General features: G+C 44.5%; 1 protein-coding gene across 1 annotated transcript; it reads right to left on the bottom strand.

Annotated features, from left to right (window-relative positions):
- Positions 1 to 7,227: 7,227 nt before the first annotated feature.
- LOC140005581 (uncharacterized) lies at positions 7,228 to 12,730 on the bottom strand. The gene is made up of 4 exons (XM_072046585.1): positions 12,512 to 12,730; positions 11,972 to 12,397; positions 11,517 to 11,861; positions 7,228 to 7,311 (listed from the first exon to the last, which is right to left on the bottom strand). Exons 1-4 carry the CDS (start codon positions 12,728 to 12,730, stop codon positions 7,228 to 7,230), a joined length of 1,074 nt encoding a protein of 357 aa, XP_071902686.1.
- Positions 12,731 to 12,940: the final 210 nt, after the last annotated feature.

Below are 12,940 nucleotides of genomic sequence, written 5' to 3'. Positions count from 1 at the left end.
TATCCAAGGTTTACAAGAACAACAACCAAAACTCATGAAATAGGTAAAACAGAATTTCAGCAATACTCAAAACGAAATTCCAGCATCTTGACGTGAGAACAAAATAAGGTGCGTGACTTTTTTTTGTTTTTTATTACTCTAATGATTCAAACACAACACCAACAAACTCATTGATGAAACTTGGGCAGAAACAACACACGAAAATACTGGAATAATTCTGGAAAATTGCGGACAGCACACTAACAAGAAGCAAACGATTCGGACTTCACAAGAAACCCTTCCCACGATTTGACACAAAACCCTAATGACCTAGCAACAAAATTGATGGATAAAAACTGGCTCAAAACAACAAAAACAAGGGATGTAATGTGATACCTCTAACTAGCTCTGATTACCAACTGATACGAACATCGCCAACTTGTGACGAAACCCGCAAGAGACAGGCGCACAGGATCTAGAGGGACGGAGCACGTTTGGAGTTGATGATATCTTTACCCGTTAATCACGTGGCTAACGAACCTTGGTATAGTGTTGAAGACGCCACAATCTAGTGTGATTCTAGATTGATAAGTCAACTTGAAGATCCTAGGGAATTATTCTAAGAACTTCAGGAAAAGCTCACAAGAAGCCAATGAGAGAACTCTCAATTTTGTATTAAACCAAATCTGAAAAAAAATAATACAAGCAATAGTCCTAAATATAATACTACTACTAGATGCTCGAAAATCCAAAAGGGACTTAGGGCTCCAAGGAAGGTCCGTGGCCCTTGCTAAGTTCGGCCAAAGGTAGTGGGCCTCCTACTCGGTCCTATGCTCAACATGAGCTTTATTGATCTAGGCCATAACTACTAATGCAATACTTAAACTTTAAATAACTATATGATTAACCATGATACTCCAGAAAGGGCTGTGGCCCTCAAACAAGCTCCTCTTCATCGAGCAAGGCCTCTACCAAGGTGATTTGTCTTTCATTCTCACTTGCAAGGCCTTCTATGGGCCGAGGCCTCCCAACTTGGGCTTGGGCAGCTTGTACTAGAAGTTGGAGTGCTTCCTTCATTTTCTTGACGCGTGCTCGAGTGACAGGGCCGAGGGAAACCTTCACTTGTTCTACTTGTATGGTCTACTCGATGTTCTCCTTCGAATCATTCCTCTCCTCTTGAAAAGGATTTGCCCTCAAATCTGATTCAAATTCTGCGAGAAATGGACTAAAGTCAGTGACATTAAATGTGGCACTTATAGCTCCATACTCACCTGGGAGGTCCAACTTGTAAGCATTGTTGTTCACACGCTCAAGAACTTGGAAGGAACCGTCGCCTCAGGGGAGTAGCTTGCTTTGTCGTTGAACTGGAAACCTCTCTTCGCGAAGGTGCAACCAATCAAAGATCATTTGACGCCTTCCTTTGTTTGCTTGCTTCGCATATTGACTCGTGCGTTGCTCAATGTTGAGTCACACTTTCTCATGTAGTGCCTTCACAAAATCTGCCCTTTTCTTTTCATCCAGATTGACACACTCAGACAACGGCAAAGGTGACAAATCCAAAGAAGTTAACGGGTTAAAACCATATACAACTTCAAAAGGTGAGAAACGTGTAGCACTATGCACAGTTCGGTCATAGGCAAACTCAACATGAGGAAGACATTCCTCCCAAGACTTAATGTTCTTTTTAATGATGGCACGCAACAATGTAGATAAAGTGCGATTAACAACTTCTGTTTGGCTATCCGTTTGTGGGTGACTTGAAGTCGAGAATAACAGTTTAGTGCCCAATTTTCCCCACAATGTCTTCCAGAAATAGCTAAGAAATTTAACATCCCTGTCAGAAACAATAGTTCTAGGCATGCCATGTAACCTAACTATCCCACGAAAGAACAAATCAGCAATGTAAGAAGCATCATCCGTTTTGTGACAAGCAATGAAATGAGCCATTTTAGGAAATCTGTCAACTACCACAAATATGCTATAATGTCCTTTCCTAGACCTAGGCAACTCAAGTACAAAATTCATAGAAATATCGATCCAAGGTGATACGTTCCTCGATCCACGGTCGAGACACGTAGCACGTTTGCCCAAGGATCTAGCGGGGATGTCCAACGCTTGGATTGCGGAACCCTTACTCAAACGGACAACTCGATTTGATTGGAGGTGGTAGACGACACTCCAATGAAGGTGAATACTCCAGGGGAATAGGTCGGACGAACAATCAAGGACAGGACGCGAGATTGCTCAATAACCCTTGCCAAGCAAGTTGAAAGGCACGAATTCTTTATGAAAGAAAACGAATGCACTAATAATTTTAATTCATCAAAAACTAGTCTTTAACCTTACAAGGCTAGCCTATTTATAGGCTTAATGAAACAACTAAAAACCCTAAAGAAACCTAAAGGGGAGGTCGGCTACCTTGTCATCAAGGTGGGCCGGCCTCAAGCCTTCTACGGACAATTAGTCCAAACAAAATGGAAACAACGACTAAGGCCCTACTCGGCCGATTCGTAAGGAGGCCCACTGGAGTCTTCCTGGGCTTGGACCAAAGTGCAAGTTGCTTGATTGATCCTTTCCAAGCCTTCAATATCTCTATAGCCTCCATGTTGATCGTGGACAACTTGAACAAGGGTTTGGAGGGATTCCTTGAATAGCTTGGCCCGTGCACGTGTGACTGGGCCTAATGGGACTTGGACTGGGCCCTGGTTCATGCACACATCAGTCCCCTCCTCTTGTGAAGGATTTGCCCTCAAATCTGGATCCTCCTCACCAAGAAACGGGCTCAAGTCTGCGACATTGAAGGTCGCGCTAACATTGTACTCCCCAGGTAGCTCCAATTTGTAGGCGTTGTCATTAACCCGGTGGAGCACACGAAAAGGTCCATCCCCTCTGGGGGATAATTTGCTTTGTCGCTGCTTGGGGAACCTCTCTTTGCGTAAGTGTAACCAAACCCAATCACCAGGCTCGAAGATCATTTTGCGGCGGTGCTTGTTAGCCTGCTGGGTGTATTGCTGAGTACGCCTTTCAATGTTTGCTCGAACAGCTTCATGTAACCTGCGCACAAAATCGGCCTTCTTTTTCCCATCTAAGCTTGTGTGCTCAGAGGAAGGTAAGGGTACTAAATCAAGAGGGGTTAGCGGGTTAAAGCCATAAACAATCTCAAAAGGTGAGTAGTGTGTAGCACTATGAACAACTCGATTGTAGGCGAATTCAACATGAGGCAAACACTCTTCCCAAGTCTTAAGATTCTTTTTAATCAATGCCCGAAGTAGTGTGCCAAGTGTGCGATTGACAACTTCAGTTTGTCCATCGCTTTGTGGATGACTGGTGGTGGAGAATAGTAACCGGGTGCCAAGTTTAGACCACAGAGTCTTCCAAAAATAACTCAGAAATTTCACATCCCTATCACTAACAATGGTCCTAGGCATACCATGCAGACGGACAATTTCTTTGAAGAATAGAGTAGCAATATGAGAGGCATCGTCAGTTTTGTGACATGGAACAAAATGAGCCATCTTAGAAAACCTATCAACCACCACAAAGATGGAGTCATTACCTCTTGGCGATCTAGGCAAACCTAGAATAAAGTCCATAGACAAGTCAACCCAGGGATGGTGAGGGATAGGTAATGGGGTATACAAGCCATATGGATTTGTTTTGGACTTTGCCTTGTGGCAAGTAGCACACCTACCAACCATGCGGTCAACATCCCTACGCATATGGGGCCAGTAAAAGTGCTCTTGCAACATAGCCAGTGTCTTGGCAATGCCGAAGTGGCCCATGAGACCACCACAATGTGCCTCTCGAATCAAAAGATCACGAATGGAAGAGTTAGGCACACACAGTTTATCTACATGGAATAGAAATCCATCATGCAAAAAGTACTTTCCATGCGGATTCTTAACACACACGGCATAGATATCACCAAAGTCATGATCATTAGTGTAGAGGTCCTTTATCATTTCGAACCCAAGCAATTTGGCATCAAGACAGGCAAGCAAGGAGTGTCTACGTGACAAGGCATCAGCTACCACATTTGTCTTGCCAGTTTTGTACTTAATCACATAAGAAAAGGTGTCAATGAAGCTTACCCATTTGGCATGTCTCTTGCTTAATTTAGGTTGCCCTTTGAGGTACTTCAATGACTCGTGATCAGTGTGTATCACGAACTCTCGAGGGCGAAGATAATGTTGCCAGGTCTCCAAGGCCCTCACTAAGGCGTACAACTCCTTGTCGTACGTGGGGTAGTTCAATGCAGCTCCTCCCAACTTTTCGCTAAAGAAGGCACACGGCCTCTTGTCTTGCATTAGGACTGCGCCAATACCTACACCAGAAGCATCACATTCAATTTCAAAGGTATTGTTAAAGTTTGGTAATGCTAACACAGGGGCATGCGTTAGTGTGTCCTTGAGGGCGAGAAATGCTTGGTCTTGTGATTCTCCCCAAAGGAACTTGTCATGCTTCTTTGTCACGGCGGTCAACGGGGCGGCAATAGTGCTAAAATTCTTGACAAATCGCCGGTAAAAGCCCGCCAATCCAAGAAAGCTGCGCACGTCAGGGACGGATGTGGGGGTTGGCCATTGCTCGATGGCGTCAATCTTGGATTTGTCCACCTTGATGCCCTGTGAACCTACTACATAGCCTAAAAACACAAGCTCGTTAGTACAAAAGGTGCACTTCTTGAGGTTGGCGTACAGACGCGCCTGTCGAAGTGTCTCAAGAACTAATCTCACATGCTCTAGATGCTCATGCTCACTACGGCTATAGATCAGGATGTCATCAAAGTAAACAATGACAAACTTGCCAATGAAATGTCTCAACACATGGTTCATTAGTCGCATGAAGGTGCTAGGGGCATTAGTTAAGCCAAACGGCATGACTAACCACTCATAGAGACCATGTTTGGTTTTGAAGGCCGTTTTCCACTCGTCGCCTTCTTTCATCCGAATCTGATGATAGCCACTCCTCAAGTCAATTTTGGTGAAAATAATGGCACCATCGAGTTCATCAAGCATATCATCAAGTCTAGGAATGGGATGACGATATTTGATGGTGATAGCGTTCACAGCCCGACAGTCAGTGCACATACGCCAAGTACCGTCCTTTTTGGGCACAAGTATCACTGGCACAGCACAAGGACTTAGACTTTCCTTTACCCAACCTTTACCTAAGAGGCCATCAACTTGCCTTTGCAGCTCCTTGGTCTCTTCAGGACCCATGCGGTAGGCAGGTTTGTTGGGTAGTGGTGCCCCAGGAATGAGGTCGATTTGGTGCTCAATCCCTCGAATAGGTGGTAAGCCATCAGGGACTTCGTCGGGGAAAACATCCTCAAATTCCTGCAAAAGAACAACCATACTCGCAGGCAATGCCTTATCGAGTTCAGCAACATCTAAAAGCACATGTTTGCAAATCATGAGAAGGACGGGCTGATCAGAATTGACAACTTTCCTAACGTCCTTGGCCTTAATGATCATGTTTTGCTTCCTAGTGGTAGGTGGCGTAAGTGATTTCTCACGCGTCACACTAGGTGTGCTTCCTTGATCCTTGGTCAATGACTCACTTGCAGGGGTGGAGCCGTTGCCAGGGTCGACCGCCTTTTGTCTCCTTCTTTGACGGTCTTGTTCACACTCTCTTTGGAGCTTAAGTTGGTCCTCATATACTTGTGCAGGTGTAAGTGGTGTGAGAACCTTGCGTTTGCCATCATGCAAGAGAGTGTACTTGTTGGCCCTTCCGTCGAACGTGACGTGTTTGTCAAATTGCCATGGTCGACCCAAGATAACATGGGTGGCATGCATAGGTACCACGTCACAAACAACTTCATCGGTGTAAGTTCCAATGGAAAAAGGGATGCGTACCTGTTTGAAGACACGTACCTCTCCTTCCTCGCTTAACCATTGGAGGCGATAAGGGTGTGGATGTCTAGTGGTTGGAAGTCCTAAGCTCTCAACCATGAGTAAGCTTGCCACGTTTGTGCAACTCCCACCGTCGATGATGAGACTACACACCTTGTCACCTACTTTGCAACGAGTGTAAAACAGGTTTTCCCGTTGTAATTGCTCATCCTCCTTAACTCGGGCTGTTAGCACTCGTCGTGCCACCAAACACCCGACGTCCCCTTGTATAGGCGAGCAATCTTCCTCAGTAAAGTCGTCATCCAGGCCGTCGCCTTTGGTCAACTCGGGTAGCTCCTCACAGTCGTCGTCATCGGACACAATCTCGCCATTGTGAGTGATTAGCATGACCCGTTGGTTTGGACATTGAGATTGAATATGCCCAAACCCTTGGCACTTAAAACATTTGATGTCCCTGCTCCTTGCCTTAGGAGTCTCTTGTGGTGCCTTAGAAGTAGACCTGGATACATCGGGACCCTTGTTAGGTGTAGAATAGGCATTACGATTAGAGGTGTTACCTTGGATGCGGTTAGAAGAGGTTGGTATCGCCGCGTTTCCAACTTCGTGGGTCGCCCTTCGTGGTTGGTTGCCCCTCCATGAAGTGGTGTTAGAAGATTGGAAAGGACGTGCTCCTCGTCTGAGCTTCTTTCCCCGCTCGGCCTTGATAGCGAGTTCTAGAAGGTCGTGCATGTCCAGGTAATGTTGGAGCTCCAAGGCTTCTTGAAGGTCGGGATTGAGACCTCGAAGAAACCTAGCCATCGTGGCTTCATTGTCCTCTTGAATGTTGGCCCTCATCATGGCCATCTCGATCTCTTTGTAGTAGTCTTCCACACTCATGTTGCCTTGAGCGAGGGTTTGAAGTTTAGAATGGAGATCGCGATTGTAGTAGCTAGGAACGAATCGTTTGCGCATTAGTGCCTTGAGTTCGCGCCAAGTCCGGACACGTGGTTCGCCCATCCTTCTCCTATGGGTCCGTACTTGGTCCCACCAGACTAGTGCGTAGTCGGTGAACTCCACGGTGGCAACTTTAACCTTTTGTTCCTCGGCGTAATCGTAGCAGTCGAAGACCATCTCGATACGGCCCTCCCACTCCAAGTAAGCCTCAGGGTCACTTTTGCCTTTGAATGCGGGGACTTGAATTTTAAGCCCCTTGAGTTCGTTCGTAGGCGTGTCCCGTCGCGGCCTCTCGGGTCGCTCGTCGTCGTCACTGGCGGAGTAGTCCTCACTGGGTGCTCCTTTGCGGTCACGACCACTCCGATTGCGTGATCCAGAACGAGAGCCTGGGGTGAGACTCTTGGTGAGCTCGTCAAACCGGTTGTGCAACTCTTCCATTTGTTGCTCACTAATGCGTTTGAGCTCATGTCTCATGGCGGTGAACATCAGAGAAAGGTCTTTGGAAGGTGGTTGTTGATCTTGCTCCATGTGTCTCGTGATGCCCCCCCTGCAAAGGTTAGTAACAAGCAAAGAAAGTGCAAATATAATCCTCACTTCACTCCCTAAGTGTATCTCTCGCGCTCGTGTGTAGTGCTCAAGTCACTCTATAAAACTTACCAGGTACCTTTACCTGTTGGTTTAGGTAGTTGAGTAATGTTGCTCGAGCCCGATTAGCGTCACCAACTTGTCCCCCACAAGAGTAAGCAAGAGATTTGTTTTGATGAAGGGAAGGACGGTTTTGGAAAGCTTAAAGGTGGTGGACAGATTTGGAAAATATTACCAATAAAGGAAACTCTAAGAATGCCTAAGATGTAGGAGTAGTTTCCTAAAGTGAATGAGGAAATGTAGGAGAATATCCCAAAAATGGAGGAGAAAAAGTAGGAAGGTGTCCAAGTTTTATCCAAGTGTTGTACTTAGTCTCCTAAACTAAGTTGGCAAACAAGTTGGAGTTGAAAACTTCCTTTGAAAACCTTGCTTAAGCAACTTCCTAATTCTTCTCAAAACAGATTCGGTTCCCTCTCTCTCCTCTTGACCGTAATTTTCCAGAAATCTTCCCTTTATTCCCTTCCCAAAGTCGGCTAGAAGACCCTTATAAACCCGCTCAAGCAGCCGCCCACTATGCTCACAACAAAAACCAGAATTGGGCCACCGAAATTTCCAGATTTCTTCCTTCTTGAACCCCTCCCAAAGTCGGCTATTGTTCCCTATTAACCTCCCCTCACAGCCGCACACTTCACCCAAGAAGTTCGGCTCTCTCTCTACTCTCAAGTCACAACCAGTTCGGCTCCTTCCTTCGTGCCAAGAGTAAGACAGTTTCGGTTGTTGTGCCAAGTCAATGGCGTCTCAAGACAGCGTGAACCAAGTCTCTCAGGGTTCTTTCCCACGGGTTGCTCAAGAAACTCCCAAGGGTTTTATTCCTAAACCAAGGAAACCCCGTATGGATGCAAGAACTTACAAGAAACTCTTTGTTCGAAGAGAAGTGCAAGTCTTCAAAACTCTTGATGATCAAGAACCTCAAGAATCCCAAAAGGTAGTGCAAGTAATCAAAGTTCAAGGTGTTCAAGAATTTCAAGAAGAGGTTGGTCAAAACTTTTGAATTTTTTTTTTTTCTTCTACTTGCTGTAATTTTCTGGTTTGGGTACAAGATGCAATAAGACAGATTTGGCAATAAGAAGTGCGATTTTCCTTCTTGGTTTTCTTGCTACCCGATGGCTCTTCTTGTTTCTTTTTCGGTTCTTTTTTTTTTTATACTTGGTAATAGACTACACCTGGCCGAAAGGGGTTCAAAACCAGATTCTGATCAAGTCCTAATTTACTACAACCAACAGCCCCAAAACTCCAAGTTTTTTATCAAGAACTTCCAAGAACTTCAAGATTAAGTTCAAGAAAGTCAAGAATCCTAAAACTCACGTAGATTTCCTTCAAGATTCACAACTCCAACAAGTTTGGTCCACAAATCAGTTTAGGAAACTAACTAAACAACTTAGATAAGCGACTAACACTTGGACAGATTTGGCAATCACAAAAACTCTAGCCGCACAAAACCCTAGCCGCGGTTTTTTCTTTCTTCTTTTTTTTTTGTGTTTTTTTTTTTCAGTTTCGGCTAGGACCAATTGCTGGGCAGAATGGTTGTAATACGAGGATAAAATCTGGGCAGATTGGACTAGCAACAAAACACACAACTGTCCAGAAATTTACGCGACCAAGAACAAGAATTAGCGAACAGATTTTTTTTGACTCACAACGGACAGAAATTTCTATTTTGTTGGTTGTCTCCTTTTTTTTTTTTTTTTTTTGATGAATGCGGACACCAATGGACAGAAAGGAAAGACTCACGGCAAGGCACAAGACAAGACACGGACAGAATGTTTTTTTTTTTTTTTGACAAGCGATGCAAACAGATTTTGTTTGTTTTTTTTTTGACTAGCAAAGCAGCAACGGACAGACTTGAAGACACAAACGAACGGGTATGGATACGAACTCAATCAATAAAACAACGACCAGAATTTCTAGATAACAAACGAAGGAAAACGGCACAACGAAGCAACAAAGCAAACGAACAGTTTTTTTTTTTTTTTTTCAAAACACAAGGCAGCGGAAATAATGAAACTAAGACACAACTATGGATATAACGGAAGATACCTCCACCAAAGCTCTGAAGCCAACTGATACGTTCCTCGATCCACGGTCGAGACACGTAGCACGTTTGCCCAAGGATCTAGCGGGGATGTCCAACGCTTGGATTGCGGAACCCTTACTCAAACGGACAACTCGATTTGATTGGAGGTGGTAGACGACACTCCAATGAAGGTGAATACTCCAGGGGAATAGGTCGGACGAACAATCAAGGACAGGACGCGAGATTGCTCAATAACCCTTGCCAAGCAAGTTGAAAGGCACGAATTCTTTATGAAAGAAAACGAATGCACTAATAATTTTAATTCATCAAAAACTAGTCTTTAACCTTACAAGGCTAGCCTATTTATAGGCTTAATGAAACAACTAAAAACCCTAAAGAAACCTAAAGGGGAGGTCGGCTACCTTGTCATCAAGGTGGGCCGGCCTCAAGCCTTCTACGGACAATTAGTCCAAACAAAATGGAAACAACGACTAAGGCCCTACTCGGCCGATTCGTAAGGAGGCCCACTGGAGTCTTCCTGGGCTTGGACCAAAGTGCAAGTTGCTTGATTGATCCTTTCCAAGCCTTCAATATCTCTATAGCCTCCATGTTGATCGTGGACAACTTGAACAAGGGTTTGGAGGGATTCCTTGAATAGCTTGGCCCGTGCACGTGTGACTGGGCCTAATGGGACTTGGACTGGGCCCTGGTTCATGCACACATCACAAGGTGTAGTAGGCACAGGTAAAGGGGTATACAAACCGAATGGTTGAGTCTTAGACTTAGCTTTGTGGCACACAATGCATCGACCAACCACACACGTTCCACATCTCTTCTCATCTTTGGCCAATAGAAGTGTTCCTGCAAAACAACCAAAGTCTTTGCAGCACCAAAGTGTCCCATTAGACTACCTGAATGTTCTTCATGGACTAACAATAGACTGAGGGTTGCATAGTTTTTCAACTCGAAACAAATAACCATCATGCATAAAAAAGTGATCCAACCTAGATTGTAAGCATTGTGCATAGCATTCACTAAAATCTGGATCTTTTGCATATAACTCCTTGATGGTTTCAAAACCAAGTAGCTTAGTGTTGAGTAAGGTAAGTAAAGAGTACCTGCGTGACAAGGCATCAGCTACTACATTGATTTTACCTGTCTTATACTTGATCATGTATGGGAAAGTCTCAACAAAAGCAATCCATCGGCAAGCCTTTTGTTCAACTTTTGTTGTGACTTCAAGTGTTTGAGTGACTCGTGATCAGTATGAATGACGAACTCCCTTGCTCTCAAATAATGTTGCCATGTTTCGAGAGCCCTAATGAGGGAGTATAGCTCCTTATCGTAGGTGGAGTAGTTCAAGGCTGCCCCACTCAGCTTCTCGCTAAAGTAGGCCTACCCTCTTGCATTAACACAGCTCCAATGCCAACACCTGAAGTATCACATTCGATTTCAAACATCTTGTCAAAACTAGGCAAAGAAAGTACAGGTGTGTGCGTGAGTTTGTGTTTAAGTAATTGAAATGCCTTATCTTGGTCAGCTCCCCAATGAAAGGCGACATTCTTCTTGATTACGGCAGTCAACGGAGCGGCAATGGTGCTGAAATCTCGCACAAACCTGCGGTAAAAACTAGCTAATCCATGGAAGCTCTTTACTTCGCTCACAGTCTTTGGTGTCGGCCAATCTTGGATGGCTTTCACCTTCCTTTTATCTACCTGTATTCCCTATGCACTAATAACATATCCTTGAAAGACCAACTGATTTGTGCAAAAAGAACACTTTTTCAAGTTAGCATACAAACTTGCTTGGCATAAGGCATTTAAAATAACACGTAAATGCTCTATGTGTTCATCAAGATTTCGACTAGAGACTAAGATATCATCAAAATAGACTACCACAAATTTATCAAGAAAAGGGCGTAGAATATGATTCATTAACCTCATGAATGTATTAGGGGCGTTAGATAAACCAAAGGGCATGACTAGCCATTTATACAACCCATAAGTAGTCTTAAAAGCCGTTTTCCATTCGTCCCCGTCCTTCATTCGGATTTGGTGATACCCACTTTTAAAATCAATTTTCATGAAAATTACAGCCCCATTTAGTTCATCTAGCATGTCATCTAACCTAGGTATAGGATGACGATACTTTACCGTTATCGAATTGATGGCTCTGCAATCCACACACATGCGTGAGCTTCCATCCTTCTTTGACGCCAAGATGATGGGGACGGCACAGGGACTTAGGCTTTCATGCACCCAACCTTTCTTAAGCAGTTCGTCCACTTGCCTTTGTAGTTCCTTGGTTTCCTCGGGACTCATGCGATAGGGGGCTTTATTGGGCAATGGTGAGCCCGGAATGAGGTTTATTTGGTGCTCAATGCCACGGATGGGAGGTAGTCCATCCGGGATCTCCTCAGGAAACATATCCTCAAATTCCTGCAACAATGAGATAACACGGGGTATCATGAAAATATACAGTGGTTAAATTTATATGGTAGTTATGATGGTAGTTATATGGTAGAAGCAAGCATAACTTCTTTACATACTATCATAAGCAAGTGTTGGTAAGAAAGTAAAGCTTTCTTTAAATCCCTGGCTTTTGCGAGCATGCTTTGCTTCCTCTCAGTTCTCTTCTCAAGGGCCGAATCATTTAAGGCCAGTTTTCCCTCACTCTTCTCGGCTCCTTTCAATTTCCTTTGCTCCTCGTGTTCTTGTTGCAACCGGACTTGGTCCTCGTGCACTTGTTTAGGAGTGAGAGGCACAAGTGTGACTTTCCTGTTGTCGTGCATAAAGGTGTACTTATTGGTGAAACCATCGTGGCTAGTTCTTTCATCATATTGCCATGGTCTCCCCAATAGCACATGAGTAGCTTGCATTGGCACGACATCATAGAGGACTTTATCCTCGTATCGACCAATGCGGAATAGGATCTCGACTTGCTTTGTGACTCGCACATCTCCACTGTCGTTCAACTATTGGAGCCTATATGGATGTGGATGCTTGATTGTAGGAAGCGAGGCCTTCTCCACTAGTGTCATACTTGCCACGTTTGTACAACTCCTGGGATCAATTATAAGACTACACACCTTGCCTTTTATGTGACAACGTGTGTAGAAGATGTTTTCCCTTTGTTGGCCATTTTCTTCCTTTACTTGAGCAGTTAGCACCTTTTGAACCACTAAGTCGAGTTGTTCATTCGTTGGTATTTCCTCACTAGAATCGGCATCCTTCTCTCCCAACGATGGTACTCCTTTATAGCTGTCTTCTTCATCCGTCACGACTTCTCCATTTTCAAGTAAGAGCATGGTTCGTCGATTTGGACACTGAGATGCGATGTGACCAAACCCTTGGCATTTGAAGCACTTGATCTCATGGTTATGGGCTTTAGAGGCGTCAGTCACCGCCTTGGTATCCTTCCCGAAGCTCCCATAATCGGTTTCTTCTCCTTCGTAGGCGGATATGTTCTCCAATTCGAGCTAACCGGTTATGTACTAGTGAGTCGAGTGGCATCCCTC

The sequence above is a fragment of the Coffea arabica genome, chromosome 4e (assembly GCF_036785885.1).
Source record: "Coffea arabica cultivar ET-39 chromosome 4e, Coffea Arabica ET-39 HiFi, whole genome shotgun sequence".
NCBI lineage: Eukaryota > Viridiplantae > Streptophyta > Magnoliopsida > Gentianales > Rubiaceae > Coffea > Coffea arabica.
The sequence above is the reverse complement of the archived record's forward strand: the minus strand, read 5'-3'. Positions and strand labels throughout refer to the sequence as shown.

Coding starts and splice junctions, on each gene's coding strand:
- LOC140005581 (XM_072046585.1), bottom strand. CDS start 12,730: ATGCTCTTACTTGAAAATGGAGAAGTCGTGACGGATGAAGAAGACAGC. Junction 12,398..12,511: donor GTTGTCACATAAAAGGCAAG/GTGTGTAGTCTT, acceptor AGGCTCCAATAG/TTGAACGACAGTGGAGATGT. Junction 11,862..11,971: donor ACCAACACTTGCTTATGATA/GTATGTAAAGAA, acceptor TCATTGTTGCAG/GAATTTGAGGATATGTTTCC.